General features: G+C 34.7%; 2 protein-coding genes across 4 annotated transcripts in view; one reads left to right on the forward strand and one right to left on the reverse strand.

Moving 5' to 3' along the window:
* Slc5a12 (solute carrier family 5 member 12) overlaps window positions 1–489 on the forward strand; it is a 42,314-nt gene extending 41,825 nt beyond the window's left edge. The window contains exon 15 of the mRNA XM_075963742.1: window positions 343–489. Coding sequence (XP_075819857.1) covers window positions 343–489 — 147 coding nt within the window. The remainder of the gene's footprint in view (window positions 1–342) is intronic.
* A 4,161-nt stretch (window positions 490–4,650) lies between these two features.
* Ano3 (anoctamin 3) overlaps window positions 4,651–23,832 on the reverse strand; it is a 226,209-nt gene continuing 207,027 nt past the window's right edge. For all 3 annotated transcript variants that reach the window (XM_075961687.1, XM_075961688.1, XM_075961689.1), the window contains 8 exons: window positions 23,746–23,803; window positions 18,567–18,664; window positions 16,229–16,362; window positions 14,935–15,087; window positions 14,362–14,509; window positions 10,781–10,861; window positions 10,518–10,623; window positions 4,651–7,655 (listed from right to left, as the gene is read on the reverse strand). In XM_075961687.1, the coding sequence (XP_075817802.1) occupies window positions 7,473–7,655; window positions 10,518–10,623; window positions 10,781–10,861; window positions 14,362–14,509; window positions 14,935–15,087; window positions 16,229–16,362; window positions 18,567–18,664; window positions 23,746–23,803 (961 nt within the window). In that variant the 3' untranslated portion in view covers window positions 4,651–7,472. The remainder of the gene's footprint in view (window positions 7,656–10,517; window positions 10,624–10,780; window positions 10,862–14,361; window positions 14,510–14,934; window positions 15,088–16,228; window positions 16,363–18,566; window positions 18,665–23,745; window positions 23,804–23,832) is intronic.

A 23,832-nucleotide genomic window follows, 5' to 3' on the forward strand; every position in this document is an offset into this window, starting at 1 on the left:
TACATTTATGCTAGACCAATAGAGACTTCTGAGAGTTGCGTTCTTATCAGTCAGGACCTCTAATGAGCAGCTTGAGCTCTAAGTAAACTACACTGACTGACAATGGAGCAAGCGGAGGAACAACAGAAGAGCTAGGCAATATTGAGCCTCTTCAGGAGGGAGGTAGCTTTTGGATGCTTTGAACAGTGGAAGGAGTGTGAAAGCTGTTGAAGGAAAGTAGAAATGAGTGCAAAGCTATCTTGTTCATCCTTCATAAACATGCAGCAGTTACACAATATACCTTGAGTTGGTTTTAAACCTGTCAAGACTGCCTTTTAACACGTGTCTTTCCACATTCCTCAGGATTACCTTGACAGTGGCAGTGCCAGGAAACAGGGGGTTGAATCTGCCCTACAGAATGGACTCAAGCAAGAAAGCCTGGCCCAGATTCCAGGCTACAACCCCAAGAACAAAAGCAACAGTGTGAAGGAGAAGACCACTCATTTCTAAGAAAATACATGCAGCTGATAATACTCTCTCCCCCCTCTCTTTCTCTCTCACACACACCAACCACACAAACACACATACACCACATACAACACACATATTTCATGTCACTTCTTCCTTTTATAGAATTGTGTACAGAATATTTCAGAAATAAAGTTATCCATTACCTATTTATACTGATAGAAATGATAAGACCATTTCTCAGGATGTTCTTTGGAAAGCCCCAAATTCAGGTGAGAAAAAAATCAGCCAATGCCAGAAGTGCCTGATGCTATAACCAATTTAGAACTGAGTCGTATCATTATGCAAGGAGCCTTTGTTATTTTGCTTCCTGTCAGATTAAATCTCAGGCTTTGTTGTTTGTTTATAGGTTTATGTTTGGTTTTGGTGCTGAAAACTAAACACAGGGCCTTGTTCCTTCAATATACCTACCTGACTACTGACCCTAGTCCACATTTCAAAGTTTTAACAATCAAAATATTACGGTGGAGGTAGAGACAAAATACAAAGGGGAATCTGCATATTCAATCTTCTCTGACATGGCTGATACAACCGTCATGATGTCATCTCCAACCACATGTCTTACACATATGTAGACAGATAAATGTATTTATGCTATCCATGGGGCCACAGCTAGCACACTTAACTTCTGCTAGTATCTTCACACTGCTTTCTTTATGTGTTTTGTTAGTGTTCCTTCTGCTAAAGCTCTTATGATTAAACTTTGAGGATAATTGTATGGAGTATAGGATGAGAAAAATCAGTCTTCCCAGTGGTAAACCATACATAAATACACTATGTGCTTTGTGCTCTTTTAGAAGTGTTTCTTCATCATGTATATCACTTTAAAATAATAAATTCGGAGCTAGAAAGATGGCTCTGCAGTCAGGAGACATGTGGTAATTTCCCAACACTCAAGCTTATGGATGCCTATAATTCCAGCTTCAGAGAATATGGTATTTGTGATTTTCATTGGCATTCACATCCGTGGGCACATAGCCACAGAGACACACACACACACACCAACACATAGTAAAAAATTCAAACTTTTTTTTTTAGTGAAAAAAACAAAAACCTCTGTGCTTGCTTACCCAGAATTTGAGAGTCTATTCTCTAAGCTGAATAAAAAGGAAAGCACCCTTTAGAGGTGTGAGGTAAGCCTACATATTGTAAAGGCACCTTGCAAGGAGCTCACTATTCAGAGCAGAGATAATTAACCATGAAGTCTTACTCATTAGGCACAGAACCAACCCATGTCACATGTGCAAGGTTAAGTCACTGCAACAGATGTAAGCACTATGCAATTTTAATTCTGGAGAATAACTTCAAAACCCTGGAGGAGGGGGGATTACAATGCAAAAGGTTGCTTGGCAAATGAGGATTCAGTGAAACTCTGTTGGAAGAAGAAAATAAATTCTTACAAATGTTTATAGGATATGTTTGCATGCCTATGGGTGTGTTTATAATAACACACATGTGATTGATTTGGAAGCCATTTCAGGGTTGCAAACTTTCACGTGGAATTTCACAACTGCAAAATATCTCAGATTTTTCCACTTTGCTAAAAGTTATACTCAAGCTACCTCACTAAATAAATGCTTTCCTTATAGCTATATTTAAAATATCTCTGTTCTTTTTTCAGTCTATACTTTTTAGAATATTATCAAAAGTATACAATTAAAATTATATGCAACCATTTTATTACAGAAACAGATTAGTCTCTCTTTGTATAACAAATGATAGGGCACAAGTAGATAAAATATAAAGACCTTTTGAATTCAGAGTAGAGGTTCCCTTTTACTCATTCAAACAAATATGCCTTTAGGTACAGAGAGGAGAGTAATGGGAAACAGTAAACATATTACACAGGGTGGGAGTTGTAGTAATTGTGTGATGAAGTGGAGGAAAACTACAATGTGCACAGTCAGGAGGCTCAGCCAGTCCCAGAATTCCTTCCTTTCCATCCCTTACTCTACAAACTACAGCTTGGAATGGTGTTACAGGGCCACGATCAGCGGAGCAGTTTGAACTTGGGGCTCCTGCATGTGCAGAGACGTCTCAATGCATTGTGCTGTGAGTGATGAGTTTCTGGAAGTGGGAAGAGTGGTAAACTAGATGCTGACCTTGTGCTTCTTAGGCATAATTGTGGACATTGGTGAGAATGAGGTTGTCCCTTTTATTTGATCTCACTAACCTTATTTAGATGACTGACACGCTCCGTGTTAAGATTTGGAGCAAAAAGTGTAGGTTGTTGGCTGACATAAGGTATCCGAATTAAATAACTTAGACTCAAATTATCCTGGTCATTTGGGGAGTCTTAAAAATATTAGTTTACTTGCCAATTAAAATGAATAGAAACTATTTTTATTTAATAGGATTATTATGAGGACTTAACCCAATGACTGGCGCATTCAGAGACTTCAATAATTACATTGTGTAGTATGACGAAAATGATGCTCATTTTAAGTGGTTGTTTCATTGTTTCTCCTTGAAGATATTCCTTTAGTACATGTGTTACTAGGGTTCAGTGAAAAAAATAGAACAAATGAGGCAAGCATAATTGCAAAGCAAAAATAATGTCCTGAGTTCCAAGCACTAGTTTTTTTTTATGTTATTCATAAAACATTGTTAAAAGTCTTACATTCCTAAAAATGAGATCAACCCCATCATAAAGAGCCATAAGTTCTTTACTGAAAACAAAATAAATGGTGGTTTATTAAGCCTTGTGTTTGTAATTGTCAGTTTTGAGCAAATATCGCAAGCTAAATGAACTTCACACTGAAGAAAAGGTGAATCTTAAAACAGCAGTAGGAGAGTGGGATCTGCTTTTGCTTAATTCAAACAGCATTAGCTGTGTAATTGTACCATTTGTAACTATAAGGGGTAACACACAGTGTTGCAGTAGGGATAGAAAGAGTCCCATAGGCAGTGGCAGTATTTAAAAGTGAGTATTATTGAAATGCTTTGATAGTATTATAATCTTAGAATATAAAAAAAAGACATAGCAGAAAAATTGAGTTTTCCTTCACCTGTTGTTTTAGTGATAAATTATCTTAAAAGAGTACATTGATTTTTACTGTGTCCATTTATATATTTACAGATTCCATGTGCTTATAATCTAAATATTGTAAAGTATATTTAATGAGAATTTGACCCCCTTTCCCAATATTAAAAACATCGTGACATAATCCACTTAAAAAAACTGTAATTCTTTGGTTATCACCAAAGATGCCTATTGAAATACTAGAGTCTTCAAAAATCAATTGTAACTTTTGATTGGTAGAAAATCACTGTTGCATTGTTTTATTTGTAGTTCATGGGAAGATTGAATGCTACAATTTAAAACTACTCAATAAGTCAGTGAAAATTTGCAAACATGTGACTGACACTCAAAACTGTACTTCTCAGTTTTTTAGAATATTTTTTGGTGTTTGAATTACCAGAAGTCTTCAGAATAGATTTACACTTATTAATATGTGGCTTCTTAGTAGAAATATAACCATTACTTGGAGTTTCAGGTTTCCACAAAAAATATCTTACTTGCAGAAGAAAGATGCGCAATGATGATAGTACTTACGTTTATCAATAGGAAATTTAATGAGATGCCTTTGTATTTCTAAAATTTAACACAGTGTTTTATTCATTATTTCTGAGACATTTTGAAATTTGATCTCTTATTTCATACTATTTAATTTTAAAGAAAGTCTCTGAGAATGATGTGTATTTAAGATCATTTAAATTATTTCTTTTAAAAATAAATTCAGAATGAAAAGCATTGAAATGGCCTCTGGAATATTTCCTATGAGAGGGTACAAGGTGGTCTACTAGTTTGAAAACCTTTCTGTAAACTTTAGAGACTAAGATGGACCTATCTGCTAAAAGATGTTAACAATAAGTTTCAAGAGACTATCTGCAAGGCCATTCTTTTCAATGGCTTTGATAAAGTATGTAGTGTTTGGTTTATATGGGCCTTAAAATTCGTACACACGCAAACACAAATACAGAGGATAAAAAAGAATATCAGGAGATAGTCTGAATGTGGTGAGTTTCCCTAAGAATAATGAAACTTTTGCTTTGAGAGGCCAAAGAATGTGTAATTTTTCAAGCCCATACCCATTCAACAATGCCAATTTAATATTTAAAGAAGCAGATTAATCTGTAATGTCAGATTATAGTAAAAATGATAATTTATTGAGTGAAAAAAATTTCTATTCATTCCATTGTATACTATATTGTGCCAAGAATCATTTAACATTCAAGTTAAATCTCATCATGCAGCCAGGCAGCAGTGTCTCTTCTAAAATTGCCTATACAGGCTCAGACGATTGAGAACTATTACAGTTAAGACTGAAAATGACTTGCACAACTTGTTAAGGCAGACCTCATGCACGTATCCATTAATTATTAGCATAAAAAGATAACAAGTGAGAATATGAAAATATATGAGCAGCATTCACATCATACAGATTCCTGAGAATAGTGTGTGCTATAAATCTTTGAGAAATAATTTATATTCATATGAAAAGCACGTATAAAACATTTCTCTCTACTTCAGCAGAGTGATTTAAAGTTAACATACTGTGAGGCGCTGTCTGCATTTTACTGTCAGTTATGATGGAAACAAGGTTGATTGCCCTGCAACTGTTCACAAAACAAACATTTCAGACAATTTCTTTTTGGTTCTCTGTGTTCTCATATCTGTTTCAAAAATATCAGGAAAGACAATTTCTAAATTAATATACTATAACTTTTATTAAAATATCATTCTCTGTTCATATCAATCAGTATGACTTAAATCCCAATGGACAGTAGAAAACCCTAGATAAAGAACTTTTAAGGAAACAGCTGTTATTGTTTGTCCTCCTGTAAATCATATGTCTGTCTTGTATCCCTAATTTGGAAAAGATGTAAATGTTAGGTAAACAAAATATTATGCTCAGGCATGTATATATACTTAATTAATAAAGAAAAGGGAGCACAAATGATCTGAAATAGAGGGGCTCAAATCTCTTTTAGAAAGTTTGTAGAATTAACCATTATATTTGCAAGGGAAGAGTCCTAGGAGCAAGGATTTGTGTAGGAATTTACAACATATCTCTAATTTAGTCTTTCTTTCTTTCTTTCTTTCTTTCTTTCTTTCTTTCTTTCTTTCTTTCTTTCTTTCTTTCTTTCTTGGTGCTAAGAGTTGAGTCTATGTGTGCCTTGTGCATGCTAGACATACACTACCACTGAGCTACATTCTCACATATTAGAGTCCCAGGGCATATACCTGACCCAGAATTATAGGAAAAGTAGAAAAGTGAATATCCTTGGTAGAAACTAAAACAACCATAATCAAGACAACAAAGCTTTTTTGAGTGTTATAATGGCACACTTCCAGTAATTGAAACTAATTTCCTTATAGCAATTCAATAATATGTGTAAAGTGTTTTAGTTTTGAGTGTGCCTAATTCAATATTTTGAATTTTGTTAATATTTCTGTGTGTGGCTCAATTGAACAAAACCAAACTGAATAAATCATGCTCTCTTTCTGTGTATGTGCATATGTGTGTTTTCTGTGTGATTTCCCACATTATTCTCAAAAGATAAAAGCTTGGACCATCTTGTTTTTCAAAGGAAAGTGTATTGATTATTTTTAATCATAAATTCATCTACTTCACCCCTTACATTTCCTTCTATTCTACCCTCGTAATTTATATCTCCTCTGAACTTCTTTTAATTGAATACCCCTTCATTTGTACTCCATCAATGTGTAGACAAAATTGACATTCAAATAAGGATTCTACAACAAATTAAATTATGATCTTCACAATTAATTCGACTTTGTTTCTAGAGAGTTTTGAAATTAAATAAAATCAGCTCATCAAAAACAAAACAAAACCCAGAAACTTCCATTTCATGATTAAGAAGTGAAACTCAGAAAGGTATTTTATGCAAATAATACACTACATGCATGCATTATTTCACTAGCTCATAATTGATAGTGCACACTATAGAAAAAGCATAAGTGCTGCAGAACATTTGGCTTTGGATTTCCTGAATGAACAGATTACAGTAGCATCCTGCGTAGCTGGTCGTAGAGCTCCATAAGCTGGAACTTGCGTTACCCAATGCAAAAGTGCAAACACTGAAGGGACATTGACATATTTACACAGTTTCAACATGATGTTCTGTGAGATGTGTAATAATTCAGGGAGGGGCACATGGAATAGAATGTAAGATAGACTTCTTCAGGAAAGTACAAACTGGTCATGTCTAAATGATAGAAGAAGAGGCATTCAAATATTTAAAGTGGATCAATTGGCATTCATGAATAAAAAAATGGGCAGTGCACTTGGCTCTGAGTGATAAAGCAAACTTAAACACAGCCAATATAATAGAATTACTCCAATGGTGTTCTTAGGTTTTGGATTTATTTTTGTTTGAGTACTATGGTGATGTTCAACTGTTTAAGTGCATATTCAACACAAAGCAGCACAAATGCCATGTGCATAACCCATTATCTCCAGGCTAGTGCACAGAACCAACTCCACTAGCCTGTGAGCTGAAGGGACATGGAGTTCTGATCTCACTCACTTCTTGTGAGTATATGAACTCAAGTGACCATCCTAGAATCTGATTAGTATGACCAGTTTGTTAACATTTACGTGGAAATCTGCCTCTGGAAATTTCGCCACCACATTTCCTATTTGCTCTGCAGCTGATTGAACTGGGTGGACTGGAAACCCAGAACTCCCCTGAGGGCTTGCTCTGAGCATCAGAGCCTGGCTCCCTGCCGTTTCAACTGCATCCCTTTGAAGGTCACACGTGTTTCTTTCCTTAGAAGTCCGAGCATTCCAAATCCCAGAGGCTGCTGTGGTGTATTTCCAAGTAATAATTTATACATGTAGTTTTGCCAAGTGTGCCTTCCTCTTGGATCCCATTTACACTCCAAGGGGGCTCATTCTCACACTAATGGTACCTCCCTTTTGGGCTACAGGCACAGTCTAAGGCCACTCATGGTGAATAGGCTGTCCACTTTTTCTCCGCTGTTGCTGCAAATGTTCCAGCTCAGCCTCATACATCATTTCTTGGACTAAGTATTTCTCTCGCCGTATGCGCTCACGAAGGCCCTTTGGTATATCTGGAATCAGGTATGCAATGAATGACTTAATCCCAAAAACGAGGTGCTGTAAGTTAAGAGTAAAACTATGTTTTCAAAGGTTCCCAAACATTGTAAAACAGAAAAGTCATGAACAAAATGATGTATTTGTCTTCAAATTGAACATCCAAACTTAATATGCAGCATTTAGAATATTGCTTTCAACAGTTATATGAAGAACACAAACATTACTGATTGCCACTGTAGAATTTTGGACACCAAGAATTGTTTCCTCTTTTTAATGCTATATTAATGATATCACTTCATAAAAAAGCATCTTAAATTCTTTTGTTCAAAATTCTTACATGCTGTTTAATAGTACTGTAATACACATTAAGAGACACAAATATGGAAGGTTATTCTAGTAAAAATGTATTTTCAACAGATCAAAATACATGCTCCATAAACCTGTGAGCCAGTGATTATATTCAACAGCAACGAATTTATTTTTTAAAAATAAATTCTATAAGTTCACTATCAGTATAACTACTATGAAATATTTGATCTGTGTTAAATAATTCTGGTAAAATTAGCATTATTTATGTTTTGAAAATAAACCGTCAACTTTGGGAGTTTGTTATTTTTTTGTTAGTTTGTTTTGTGAAATAATTTTTGCTATTTTTTTCTTGACATCCTGGCCTAGGACTTTCTTTGTAGACCAACTGATAGAAATCCACCTGCCTCTGTCCACATGTACTAGGACTAATGATGTTTACCACCACACCGGGCATTAGTGTTAGACTTGAACAAGAAAGATGTAATGCCAAAGGCATTATACCTGTAAGTAAAGGCTCAGAATTTGAATGAGACCATTAAGCCTTTATTCTACTAACACTCAGTAAATGTTGACCCTTGCTCAAATCATCTACATCCTGTGTCTATGATAGTGATGACAATACTACCTCTTAAATGAATAAAGTAAACACACACTTGAAGAGCTTAAAAGAGTGCTTGGCACAGTGTGAGTCCTGCTCAAATAGCACTTCCTACTGTCATATGTATTCTATGAGAAGGATAGGTGTTTCCATTTCTCAGAAAAGAGAAGGAACAATGTGTTATTTGCAGGGTTAGTATAGCCTGTTAAAACAATACTTCTATGTAAAGGGCTTTTAGTGGACAATACCTTTTTATGAGAAAAGGAAGAATTTGTTGTACTTTTAGCTGTACTTGCTTATGAGTCCCAAGAAACTGCATTTCAAAATAGATAGTAATACAGCAATACATATTTTCCCTCACACAATTGGGACTTTCTTTCCTGATCATTAAAAAAATATCATGATTAAAAAATTCAATACTATTCTTCATAATTATTGGAATAAAAATAAAAATATATGCCATGATTTAGTTACGTGTAATATATGACAATAAATATTTCATTGTGCTTTCTGATTATAGGTCAGGTTTAGCAGATGTGTTCTAAGCATGAGTCATGCTCATTAATAATTCTTTCTGGATCTAAAGTAAAATAAGGAAGATACAAAAAGCTTTAAGGTACAAAATTATTGAAGTTATTTGAAAAATAGAGCATCCAAAATGATACTATATTTTTAAAAATAGACAAGCAACTACACTTAAAGAATTAACAAGTGTAAGGAATTTACAGAGGTTGATTGGGTGTTATGGGATCAGTAATGGGGAATGAGGAAAGGAAAATGTAGAGGGTCTCACCAGGACCCATGAATGGTCACTCTGAATTGATGTGTCTGATTAACTTTGTTTGCTTGACTTCTGAGGAAAATAAAAAATATGTATCTTTTTAAATGAGATATAAGAGACATCTCATTGAAAGTTTGGATTGCAAATATGAGTTAACTCATATTATCTGCAATGAAGTAGAAAGTTTCATTCAGGAGGATATTTTTATTGACTCTCAGAGTCATTAAATCAGAGAATTTTAGTCCTGGCTACGACCTTTAGCAGTAAACATTTCATTTTCAGATATTTCATTATAAACTTTTAATTTATATTTGGAAACCACTTAGAATTAATAAATGTCTTTAAAAAAGATTTTCAACATTTAGTGTGTAGAATGTTTGTCTAGCATTCACAAAGCCCTGGGTTCTACCCCAAGATTCATAGGAATCAGGAGTGTTGGTTCATGCCTGTAATTTTAGTTCTTGGGAGACACAGACAGGGGGATTAGGTGTTTGAGACAAACTCTGGCTAAATAGCAAGTTTGAAACCAGTTTGGAATACATGAGACAGTTTTTCAAAAAAACAAACAAACAATTCAAAACCTTTGTTCCAAAAATTTTAAATATGGATCTCTTTTTTGGTCATAGAAAACATATAAAGTTTTTCATTGACTCAGTGATATCTCAGAGGAGGTGTTTAATACACCTTAGTGCTAAATTCTTCACTGTATCATGACTTATGAAATAAGATGATAATACTATATCCATTTCCTTCAAAATTACCTCACAGGATTACAATTCAATACTATCATGATAAACTCCAATCACTTTTAATAAAAGTTTTAGGCAAAACATGAAATCAGCCAATTCCTTTTAAACAAATATATGTACGATTCATTATATTTTGAGTTAATTATTCAGAAATATCAAGTGTTCTATCCTTATGGGTAGATTTGGATTCATTTACCAGCTCATGAAAGTCACCCCATCTCTTTAAGCATAGTCAATCACTAGGAGTTTAAAACCAAAAGCCTCAATTTTTTTACGAGATAGTATCTTTCTCTCTGATTTTTTTTGTATAGATCCATTTACTCAACCCTTGCTCATTATTAAAGCTCTTTATAATTGGTTTACCATATCTGAGACTTTTCCCAGGCCTACCAAGGTTGTTTCTCAGAAGTCAGTGAAGACTTGACATCAGACTGACATATCCATCAGCAAAGCTGTTATCCACAGTCACCTCTCCTGTGACTAACCTCAAACACGATAATGAAGGCCAGTCGAGCAGCTAGGATGTGCCAGTATTGCAGCGTGAACTCATAGGGTTTGGAGCTCCAAGGCGGGCCTCTATAGTCTCGGTACCTGCAATCCACAAAAAAAGAAAGCATGAACGATAGCAAAACGTTCTTCATTACCTGAACTTCAAAATTATAGTTTAGATGATCTGTTTTACATGTAGAAAGGAAGAGATGGCATGGCAAAAGCAAACAGGAGAGATAAATATATATAGGTAAGTTACCTGCAGTAACCAGATTTTCCCATACCAAGTTCACTCAGGTCAAAGAAGGATAAGCTATTGTTGACATATCCCTTTAGGCAACTAGGAGAAAACAACAGGGCTATATGAGTGACAATTAATTCCTTTCTGCAATCATTTCTTCTTTATTAGTGACACGATTGAATAAATGCCATTTATTCTTTCTAAGTCTTCAGTGTTCTAATTTTTGTCTCATTTCTTCTTGTCCTGTTATTTCTTCTCAATATTTTTCTATTGCTTTCTTTTACTTAGTTTACTTTTTAAAAGTGGTTTTGAATCATCCTGCCACTTGTGCATTTAAACTCTGTCCCTTGCAAACAAACACATTCAACATGACTGGCTGATTATAAGCTAGGCTTATTTATTATCTATTTACTTAATATATTTATTGTGCACCTATACTTTGTTATAAAATTTTTTAGTGCTCGATACTCAACTGTGAGCAAAATGGGTACTTATACATAATGAAATTGTTTTAATTCATCTAGAAAGATGCTCATTACCCAGGGGTAGTGCATGCCTTTAATTCTAGCAGTCAGGAGGGAGAGACACTAAGATCTCTGAGTTCAAGGCTAACCTGGACTACATACAGATCATGTCCCATAATATCCAGGGCTACACAGAAAAACCCCAGTTCAAAAAATAAAAGAGAAAAGAAAAGAAAGAAAGGATCACATTGAGTGACTGAGTTTGTGCCAGAAAGACAAAACTTGCGTGCTTTCTCTCGGGTGTGTTTTCTAGATTTTAGACAGACCCATAAAATTATGTATGTAACTGTGACATAAAAACAGAAGTCCAACTGTCTAGCTAGAGAGTGGCGATTATTGAGAGGGGAACTAATATATGTGGCAATGAAGGGAATACACTCTAAATATGCTGCATATTTCTATTAAAATGTTCTCATATCACCAACACCATGTACATTGAATATAGACAGTAAAATAATTAAAAGTGTCAGGTGATTTTTTTTAAAGTTTACATCTTAAAAGGGTAGATTCCAGAGTCTGAAAAAACATAGTTTTGTTATTATTATTTATTTCTGGGACTGACTTTTGTCTTTCTACTACAAGAATTACAGAATATTTTTTCTTGGAGACCTATGCCATTCTTTGGTAAGTAGAAAAGTGTGACACTTTCTACACAGAAGATTGAAAGTTACAGATTTTGTAAAATAATAATTATTAATGCTTTGTGAAGGACACTTTGCTTTTCTCTTTGTAATTTTGAAGGTGATTACATGGCAGTTGAGAACATAGCTAGTAACCATGGCATTCGCTGCCAACAGTCAGAGTTACATAAATCCATGCCGATCTTTAGGCACAATTGTTGTTGCACCATAATCTAAATGCAAAAAGTTGAAGGGTGAATAAAGTCTCAGTGTTACCGTGAACATAGTGTTAATGTGGGCTGGGGAGATGGTTTAGCAGGGAAACCTGCTTGCTGCCAATTCTGAGGACCTGAGTTCTATCCCTGGGACCCATGTGTTAGAAGGAAAATAACGTAACATGTCTTCTAACCTTTACAAGGCAACCTCATGCACACAATAAATCAATAAACAACATATAATAATATGATATAATGCTGTTATAAATAGAACAATAAATAATTTTAATATAGTGTTAAAGTTATAGACCGTGAGGGATTCTTGTAGACCACATGTTGAGAAATACTCTACTAGGAAAGATTTTTAAAATTGGGATTCAAGTATGTGTCTATTACATTCTTACATTCGAAATATTAGTCACAATGCAACAATAGCAACTGTATTCCTTATCCATTATATATCTTGTATCATTGGTCAAATATTTCCTTTCAATTTTGTTTTATCCACTACTGTCTGTCTCTTCATAACTTGCTCTGAAAATTTCTAATTTGAGTAGATTTTTCTCAATTTCATTGCTAGTATGCTTAGCCGATTATTAAGTAATCAAGTGTCCCCCTTGATATATGACGTTCAAATCAGAGAAAAACAGTGTCATTTTGCCTGAATTTGGTCTACACCTGAAATTGGTCACTGAATGTGGAAATGCCAGGTGCTGTCCAAAGGACAGGCAGGTTCTGAAATGTAAACGCAGTAGAATTTTCAACCACCACTAGGTGGCAATAGAATTACCAGCAAGTCATACCAGACAGCAGTTCTGCATATTCTACACTTGATCTTAGCCAAAAGATTGAGAAGTGATTGAATTAGACTTTTCAAATTCTTAAAATCTGGTCCTAGATCATTTTGCATTAACAAAAAGTGGCATTTTTGTTTTTCACTATTGATATTCACACAACCTTATATTTACATTGAGTGCATTCTCAGACACCATTTCACAATCATACATACAGACTATTAAGAATCAAGCATGTCATAAAGATGATGTACATAGTAGAAATGAAAAAGTTAGAATTTAAATTTAAGGTTTCCAACACTGAATCCCTTTAAATCTCTTTAGGACTCAAGACCTGTTCAAAAAGTCAATACTACAATGCTTCTATTACCACTCCTTCACAAAACAAGAGACCCTTGTGTTCAAGGGCTTTCCCGGTGCTCAGCTTGCTAGCAGTCAGTTAAGAGTTAACGCCACCCTAAAGCAATGCTTCATCTGTTGTGGATAATCTCTATCCACACCTATTGCGGCTCTCACTCTTCTGCTTTTTCTTACAAAATTCTGATATTCACGTACAAAGTTTTTTAAGGTGTCCCAGGTCTCTACAGTCAATTCTCACGTGAATTGTCCCCTAACATCTTCTGAAAAGGAATATTTTGAAATAATAAATATTGCCTAAAGTGGTTTTCTATATCCAGTTATTTTTTTCCCCAGGGGACAGCAGGCAAAGTCTAGAGATGCCTACTGTTAGTAGAATACATAGATTAAGATAGCTGTCATTTAATCAACTGGTTAGAGACCACATGTTTTGCTAATCATTGCACAGTAGGCAAAACAGTCTCCCTCCTGGTTTGAATGAAATGTTTGAATTAAAATGTCAATAATCAAACTAAACCAAATAAAAAGGGTAAATACTGTAGAGGTTGCTAGGCTACCCTATTTGAAGCATGTATTTCAGTTTTAAATGAAAAACACGTACTAACCACACAAAGGGAGGCGATTCTGCATCAGCCAGATGCCTGGCTCTATATGCTTCTTGAAAATGTCTAGGCACCAAGATGACAGACTTTACAGGTTCTGTTTCTCACTTTTGTCTGTTTTTGTTCCCCTTTTTATGAGTTTCACTTTCCTATCTGCATAGCAACAACACTGCTTTGTCTGGTTTGAGTCGGAAGAGTCTAGTCAGGCTTTAGAACTCAACCTTTCTAGAAGTATTAGAATGTTCTTAGCACTTTGACACGGTTTCAAGTAGAAACAGACTCTAAAATTAGCTGCTGTAGAAAGCACATTTTGTTCTTAGGACCATTTGCTTTCATCTAATAGACATATTATAAACAAAAGAACCAGAAATATTATATTTTAATGGTCAAAGAACAAAACTTCCCAGTAAGTTCTCCTTTTAATTATGACTATAAAATAGAACAGAAAATATATATATATATATATATATATAAATTTTGACCTTACTTCTCATTCTGCTTTACGTGATTGGCACAAGGCCCATATTTGTATTCGTAGACAAAACGTGGGATGTAGTCAGATGTAATAGCAATTACGAATGCGTTGGTGATCACAGCCAATATGCCAATTCCCTCCAGAATTCCAAGCCAGATACCTGGTAGGAGAAAAAGTAAAGGTGGTGAATAAAAGCGAACAAGATCAAAAAAATAAAACAACAACTCTGATTTATTTTATTTTGGAAAGAATATTCTGTTTCCAGTTTTATATTGAGCCACATTTCTGGACACCAATTATTTTTAACATGAAATTGTCTTATTGTATTACTGATTGTGTATGTGTGCTCACACACTTGGGTACCTGCAGAGAGCAGAAGAGAGCATCTGATTGCTCTGTGAGCCACCCAGTGCTCACGATTAGAACTGAACTCTGGTCCTTGGTAACAACAACAACTGCTCTCTGAACAGATGAGTCATCTCTCCAGCCCCTCGTTACATTTTTCTTTAAACTGTAGTCCACACACTCTCCACATATTAGAGATATTGCACACATGATTTCAAATGGGGGATAATTGAGTCTTACCTATGTCAGTTGCTCGGGCTGGCAGAGGCCTCCTCCACTGGGTCACAAATTTATATGCGTCCAATCTGATTTCTATGATATTGTTTAACAAAGCCAAAAGAGGGGCCAGAGGAAAAGCAGCAACAAAGATGGTGGTAAAACCAAATTGCAAAACTGTAAGACAGAAACATTAGGGAGTTATAAAGACACACAGTAAAATCTACTGAGTGCCTCACTGTGCCAGTTAGGAGCATTAGATGAATTACCTTTAAAAATACCTCTGCCCAGTAAATACTCTTATTTTTATAGTTGAAGAAACTTTTGTTCTTATGTGATAAGTAAACTTGTTAAAGAGCAGATGTCTAGAGAATGCTAAAAACTTGTACTCTATCTATATAAGGCTATATTTAACATCCATTTTCCCCCTCCTGCCCACATATAATATGAGAAGAATGGCGAAGGAATTAAACAGAAAGGAAGTAGGAGAAAGAGGAAGAAAAGAGTGAGAGGGGAGGAAAAATATCAAAAATACAGGCAAAGACATATATTTTCCTGAAGGCTCTGGCAGGGACACAAAGGATCTACTACCCTGTCTTCTCTTTTTGTAGATCAGGATATTGAAGATCAGAAAATATGTCAACAACTGGATTGGAAATCCATGTTTTCTTAATATAAATTAACGACATTCTTTCAGAAATTCAGACTGGATTCTAGAATGTGAAAAGGATGGATTTGGAAAGAGTTTATGGAGTGAATATGGCAAAAATATATTGTATGAAAATAGTAAAGAATTAATAAAAATGTTATTTTATAACTGTGACTTTCTTTGAGAGGATACTATTTTTCTTTATGAAAAGCTGATCTAGCTTTTTTATTTTTCACTTAAATCTTTGCTCAACCACCTGGTGTGGTGATTCATGCCTATAATTCTATCACTGGGGATACTAAGACAGGAGGATTCTGAGGTCAAGGCCTGCCTGAGTTATCCATCAAGTTCAAGATCAGTATTAAGTACACAGGGAGACTGTATCTCAAAAAGAATACCGCTTAAAAACTAGAGGCTTCATTGTGTGAACAACCTTGTTTTAACTAGATAGCATGGTTTCTTGACTGTAATGTCTGTGAGAGTGCACAGGGCGTGCTTCGGACCTCTGATTTTTTTTTTTAGGATATGGTTCACTTGTGTTTCAGAATGATCAGTGCGAAAGGAGAGTATTGTTATTATTGCCGTTTTTTTCCTTAAACCAAAGCTCATGTTAAATGACAAAGCAATATTAATGAGGACACATGGCCCTGCAGAAAAGCCTCTCCTTACCCATTTCTAAGTACTCGTCCATCAGTCCATGAATATTCATGGGCTGAAGATTCCAGTCATTTTCCCACTGTGGTATAGAAGCATCCTGTATTCCCCGCTTGATTTTATGCCGTGACCACCAGTTTTGGATTAACCTGCATCAAGGAGCAGACCAAGGGTATGTGAACTGTTACTAAAGCATCTGTGGAAAATGTGTATATTTACTAAGAAATAACAATTCAAATAATCTATTGTTATAACAAGTATTCTTGGAAGTGAAAGTAGTCAGTGGTATTAATTTTTTCAATGAGTGTAAACAAAGTACATCTAAACTCTACAAAGTTTTAAATCTTTAAATTATAAAGTCAAACTTTCAAAGATTTAGTGAACGTTACTAGATCCTATCATTCTAGAACTCTTTAAAGTTCTCCAAACATCTAGATACTACTTCCTTGCCAATAGACTGAGCCATTCCTTGGTACTGACTAAGCTAAATTCATTTCTCCTACCTCCCCCCTGTAAAAATTCCTGTTTCCTGTTGTCTTTAGGCCTGAGTCCTTCATCCTGCCACTTAACTTCTTTGAGTTTATAGACACATGAAAAGTTTGAACACTAATGATAACATTCTACTACTATAGTTAAGGAAAAATATCAGCAAAAGATTTGCTTACATGAATCATTGTTTGGGGCCTGGAAAACAAGTGAAACTTCTCTATCACTGGCCTGGGAATGGGCATGATACTATGAAGTCTAGAGAAAACCTGGTATGCACTGTGATGGGCTTCTGCATAATGAATTACTTAAGACTTTAAAAAAAGATATTCTCGAATGACAGGAATTTACACAGTTCAGTTAATAGAACCTAAGGTTTAATTTTAGGTGATTGGAGACTCAGATTCCATTGGAAGAAGCAGTGCTCCAGTCAATATCCCATGGAGGTTGCCCGTGGAATCCCACAAAGATGTGAAAGGGGAGGCACGTTAGAATTGACACCGATCTGCTTATTTAAATTTTATTTGTATTGATTTTGCTTAAGGTTTTAGCTGAATAGAAAATTGTGGTTTAAAATTTGAAAACTACTGCTTTGGTGATCCATTCCATCTTGCTATTTTCGCTCAGTATTAGACATCCATGATCCAAGATTACCATCAGAGTGAGGCCATGTTTACAATTAGTGTCAAACATGAACAATGAACACAGCAGATCACATATGATGGTGCTACTAAGAATCCATTTCTGTTCTACAACAGCCACAATTTGGCCCTGCTGGAATTTATGAAGTGCTCATGGCAGATCAAATCCTATGCCCCACACTTGATGTCTAATTTCCTCAGCTGTGTTTATATGATGCCTCCTATCCTGCACATTTTCGAGTGATAGGAAAAGGAGAAGAAGGAACATAGCAAGTACATGAGGGACTCTAGCCCTTCATTCCTCATGCAGGCTTTATGTAGAAGAGATTTCATTGAGTCTGTTATATAACCTGTACATATATTTTTAGACAAATATATTAGATATTCACATTTGTATATAATATAACTCTTCCAGAGCATTTTGTTATTTAAAATTTAAATTATATTGGGCCATTTAATTTAGTCTTTGCAAATCTCTTGCTTCACAAGTGAAAAAAAATATCAGAGAGATGACATAAACTCTAACGAAAATTAGCAGGGAACAGAGAAAAAAATTCAGACCAGGATTAGATCATTCTGAACCCATGCTCTAAGTCTACCTGATACTCAGGATGCTGCTGTGTTAATAGGGCTTCTCTCATTTTGATGAGTAAGCCTGTTTTATATCATCAATCAATGAGTAAATCTGTATATATCATGAATCAGCTCATCAGTTTTTCTTTCATATGAAAATGTCCTCACAGGATATTATCACATCAGTTTGCTTCTAATGATTTTTGTAGAGGTAAGACAAAGAAAGCATCATAAAAGGTTTGTCAAACTTTGTTCTGTCCAAAACTTTTGCTTGAATGATCCCTTTTGGAAGGAAAGGGGGCCCTTTATATTTAACAATAAAGTTACTATAACCTTATACCTGTTGATAGCTCAAAGACAACAGAGAATCTATTTTCTTTTCAAGATTCTGTTTTACTAATGTTTAAAAATAGCTAACAAACTGAACTAGTATTCTACGTACATTAGTTACTTTAATCCCATCATCTGGTCCTGAAGTTGATCTAACCATGAATCTTTTCTTAAAGATGTAAAAATTGTGGCTCAGAAAGGCTGAACTTACAGGAAACCATACATTTAGTAAGGAGCAGAGCAGGAGCTGACCGATCATCTCACTGCTCACGAACCCCAAATCATAACTCTATATAAAACACATCTAAAGATAGCATGCTCACGGATATCCCAGCTCCATGAAGTTGTTCCATATTTGCTTCAAAAACATGATGACTCCCATCTGGAGGCAGAGGTCTATCAGGCAGCCACTGGGATGGCACTAAAATAGAAGAGTAAGAGCCATAAGCTTCTGCCCCCCCTCAAAGATTCTACTTCTCCCTCTGTGTCCCAAAATGCTTCAAATATCCCCAACTTTAAATTGCAAGGTAAAATTTACATCTGGGTCTCATTTTCCCATGTAAAAAAGTGGAAACAGGTACAATGACATTTTCAGTAACCATGGTGGAATTTGGGTTAGCTATCAGTGAGTACTTGCTGTTTCCAACTGTCAATCATTGTCACATATGATGAATGCTAACAAATGTTCTACATCTATAAACAATAAGGTATTAAGAAAATGTGTTTATGATTTTATTTCTAGGATCTATTTCCAAATAATTTTAGATTTTCTGAAAAAATTGGGACATTTTAGTAAGAACTCTATTTCTCCGCTTTTAGCTCAAAGCTAAGAAACTAACAATAGTGTATTGCAAACAGCGATCACCATTGTCATTTCCTCCCTCTCCTCAAGGGCTGCTGAACAAGGCAATCAGCATACTGCACTGCCTGTCGTTCTTGTCTCCCCACTTTTTCTCTTCTGGACAGTATTTTTGTAACCTTAAGTGATTTGAAAATCACTGGATCATGTAGGTCTCCTTGCCTGGGCTTTTATAAAAATTTTCTTCTCTGTGCTAAGTTTTTGCTGTTGTTTAGATTCAATAAATTGGAATGAAACACATATACACTCACTCACAGAAATAGGATTTAAGTGATTACTGCAACCAATATGTGCTACTTTAAACTGTACTATAAAGGCAATTCAGGTGGAAAATGTGGGTCTGGATCTTTAGAAATCAGATCATGTCCTGCTCATAAAAATAGGGGTTCTTATGGCTTTGATCATAGTTTCTATTTCTGTCAAATTGTTACTAGTGGGACTTCAAAAGGAATGAATAATTAAGACATAAAAGAGCCTGCTTTTCCTGTTCTAGCCCAGTAGCTCAACAATCTGAACCAAAGAGTAGGTTTGCCCATGGCCATGCTCATGACATAGCAGGGCTCAGGTTCAATAATTCCTGGTCACGTCTTCCTTTTAACATAAACATATGACCCCTGACTTCTTCCTCACTTTATACCATGAGTGTGTTCTATAGAATATCTGAAGTTGAATTGCTAAGATACATGGGACAATCAAAGTTCAACAAGGTGGCTTTCTATTTTTGTAGAGACTTGGAGGCAAATTGATTTGCTCAGAGTCTGAGGAAGAATTACTCTGGTCTCCTTCCCACAAGGCATCATGTTAAAGATAAATTCTATTTATCAAATATGTCAGTTGTGCTGGAATGTAGGCTTGGCACACATACAGTATAGTGAGAAAAAAAAACATGAGAGATATATGATTGAATCATTCCTGTAAAGGATATGTCAAAATCAAAATAACAAGTCAACAATGATTTTGTTAAAATTGAGCCCTGAAAAATTTGTAATTTATAAATATCTTTATCTTTATTATGGAGAACAACAAGAAATGATTCCCTTTGTTAGTTTATACAATTCACATTGTGATGGCTAAACCCAGTGCTTAAATGCTCTAAACTTCATTTGGTAGAAAAATCTCATACTTAGAATATATATCCAGTCATAGATCAATATGCAAAAGACCTAAGCAAGAATGAGATTTTCTCATTCTTGGTGAGAATGTGTGTGGGGAAGGTGGTAGCAAGACTGAGTGACTTTAGTCACGATACCTACTTTGAGAAAACTAGGGCCTAGAAAAGACTGTCAGACTCCATGTCCCTTTGCTTCACCTACTTTAGAATTTTCACTCTAAACCCATCTCAATATGTGAATCAGTCATTGGTCATCTCAGCAAAATGTATGTCCAAGGTTATGCTAATATCCCATCACAAAGGTGGCTGGAAATAATGACCAAAGCAAGATTTTGAAGCAATGCTAATTTTATTTGAATCATACTTTCATCAGTTTTGTGACTTTCAGTAAATTATAAAGCTTCTGTTTTTTGTTCACTCATCTATAAAATTAATATAGCAATAATATTGCTATGAGGATTTAGTGAAATTGTATAGAAAGAGCACTTAATAAAAATTTCTGGAATATACCAATATTTAGTAAGTGCTTGATAAATGTCAGCAATTTAAAACAATTTAATAATGGATTTATATGATATTTTTGTGAGATATTACATAACTATAGTGAAAGCCACAAATCCAATGTAGTTACTTCATAAAACTTGACAAATTATATCATTTTTCATTTTACTGATTCCTATCTATTGTGCCTCTTATTTGAAATGCATAATTTAATTTAATATCACATATGAGAATACTGTGCTACCTCTTCCTGTTGTCATCTCATAAAGGAAGGATCTGAAATTCTCAGATAAGATTTTTCTCTGGGTGGGAAATTCTAGCAAATAGGACATTAGAATTCAAGGACGAAACATTTGTTCATTTATGACTATATTCTATTCTTCATGATTACTAATGCTATCAGTTAAGTTAATGAGACTGTCTTTTGAAGACCCTTCATTAGAGGCCTGTTATAGACCCTGCACTTCTTATGTGAAGGAATTCAGAGTAAATACTCATTCTTAATTTTCAGACTCTCTCTATAATTGAAGATTTCTAGGGAGTATTATAAATTACAATGCTAATTTTTCTATTTTTCTAAAATATTTAGTCTTTTGATGGTAAATATAACCAACACATATCTCATCTGTAATAAAAAAATGTGGAGGATTATGAGACATTTTACTGATAGTAGTATAATAATTATTTTTTCTGGAGTTTTCAATGATTAATCAAGATTCTCCACAATTTCATAATTAAGAATAATAACATGCATTTGAACAACCTTAATGGCAGTGATAGCCCCCAAAAGGGTATCAATCTGCATCTTTGTGGCTATAGCCACGCTGTTCCCACCTTAGGCTTTGTAACTAATTCAGTCAATCCTTTTTGAAAGAAGCAAGCCTTAAGTTATGAAGGGGATGACCAAGGTGACCAGGCTTTTGTTGGAGGTGAGCATAATTCCTGGCCGTAAATATCAACAAAAATTAATTAACAGTCATATGAGTAAACAGAACAAAATCAACTGAAAATAAAGCCAAGAGGTCCAGGCAATCCAAGGCTTAATAAAGGTCTTAGTGTTCCCCCTCACCCTCAAAGTCTTACTTTGTAAAAGTAAAAGATTTGTGATTCATCATGCACTCAGTGTTTGTCTCCAACTTGTCATCTTCACTTTTCACCTTCTCAAGTGTTGGGATTTTAGGAATGTATGTATCATGGCACTCAGCCTTTGTCTGTCTTTGGCCACAGAATACTACAACTATAAAGATGGAGCCATAAGAGTGATAAGTATCAGCAATAATTTGTGAAGATCCTCTCAGAGTCTAGGGTTGTGCTTATTGTGTTTTGTAAATTAATGCTTACTTATAAATAATTTAGCAACATAGTCATTACTACTGCCAATTTAGCACGGATAACTAGATAGTCGTGAGTCATGACTAAAGGGCAAAGTACAAATTGCAAGGGCAATTAACATTTGAGTTTAGCTTTTTATTGTAAAGCATGTATTCCAAGGAAGTTTTAGGCTTCATTCATGTATAAAGAGAATTTCTAAAACAATCTGGAAAGAATAAAAATGAGGCCTCCCTGTGGTTTTGATGAAATTTTTATTTAATAGAGAAAAGAGTTATTTCTTCCTTCATTTTTTCTGTAATCTCTTCTCAACTCTTTCTATATTATATCCTCATATTAAAAACAACATGTATTCATTGGATTTTTATGAAGGAATCATGAAAATCATTTTGACTGAGAGAATGAACAAAATTCTGTTCAGGAAAACAGACCAGACATAGACACAATTATAAAATTAGGATTTCATAAATCTAGAGTCTCCTTTTGCTATTAAATATGCAGCTTCTATTTGGTAGAAAATATTTGATTGTTCTTTATACAAAAGCAAGTTTTTAATTAGAAAATGTCACTATATTAGAAAATTATTAAAAACAAGTTATTTTATGTTCCTAGAATAGAGAAGAAATTCTCAATAAATACAATAAGAATGGTTTATATACATTTAAATACAGTTTAAGCTAGTTATAATGGTGCACTCATATGATCCCATCACTTGGGAGGTTGAGGCAAGAAGGCCAGGGGTTTGAACTAGTTATCGGGTGCATAGCTAGGTCAAAGCCATTGTGGATGGTGAGACTCTTTTTCAAATCAAACTAACAACAACAACAACAAAAAGTCCCAAGCAAACAACAAGAACAAAACAAAAGATTTATCATTTTCATTAGATAATGTTGAACATTTTTCTAAAATTAGCTATTAAGGAAAAATTAAAATTTGAGGCAATTTGTAATCTGAGATTCAAATTATATTACTTTATGAATTAATAAGCACAGAAAGTGAACAGGAAGAGCACACATAGAGAAATATATTATAACCATAGACAAAAAAACCCCCAGTATTTCTCAACTCGCTTGCCACGAAAGGAACCAGAATCAAAGGGAGATATCCCCTGACTATTTAGATCCTTTCCCATCCTTGTGTTGGCTAAAGCATGACAAAGCAACTCTACACTCTGTGTACTGACTTTTTGAGGGACAGTCTTTCAGCCTCATGAAGACTCATGAGTGAACAGTGAACCTACCCCTTCTTCTTGTTTCTCTGGGTTTTGCAAATCAATAAAGAATATGAGCTTTCAGTACATATGCACAGAAGTTTATTTTATGTTTTATTTTAGACTGAATTTTTAATTCATCAAAGGAAACCTAACATATTACATTTGGAAACTCACCCAATAGATAAAAATACTCTTTCAAAATGAGTAAATTTATGGTATTATATTTGTGGAGCTTATAAATAGAAAACAAACAAGAAAACATGATTTAAAAACAATGAGGAAAGAAGCCAGTATATTGGTGGTTAAGTCTAAAAGCATCTTTTTTTTTTTTTAAATGTACTTGCTTCCATTTTGAACACAAAAATCTCTTCTCTTTCAAAATTGGCCTCTAACACTCATGGATATCTTTCTTTCTCAGCCCATTACCTCCCACAGTCACTGGCCTGTATCCATACCCATCCACACACCCACTCTTATGGGATTACTTACTTCCTCCAGTCTCCATCGCTCAAAAAGTTTATTGTATTTTCCTGGGTGGCCTACGAATCTGTAAAGAGTGTTTGAATTCATTAGCAA

This window comes from Microtus pennsylvanicus, chromosome 2 (genome assembly GCF_037038515.1).
Source record: "Microtus pennsylvanicus isolate mMicPen1 chromosome 2, mMicPen1.hap1, whole genome shotgun sequence".
In the NCBI taxonomy this organism is placed as follows: domain Eukaryota; kingdom Metazoa; phylum Chordata; class Mammalia; order Rodentia; family Cricetidae; genus Microtus; species Microtus pennsylvanicus.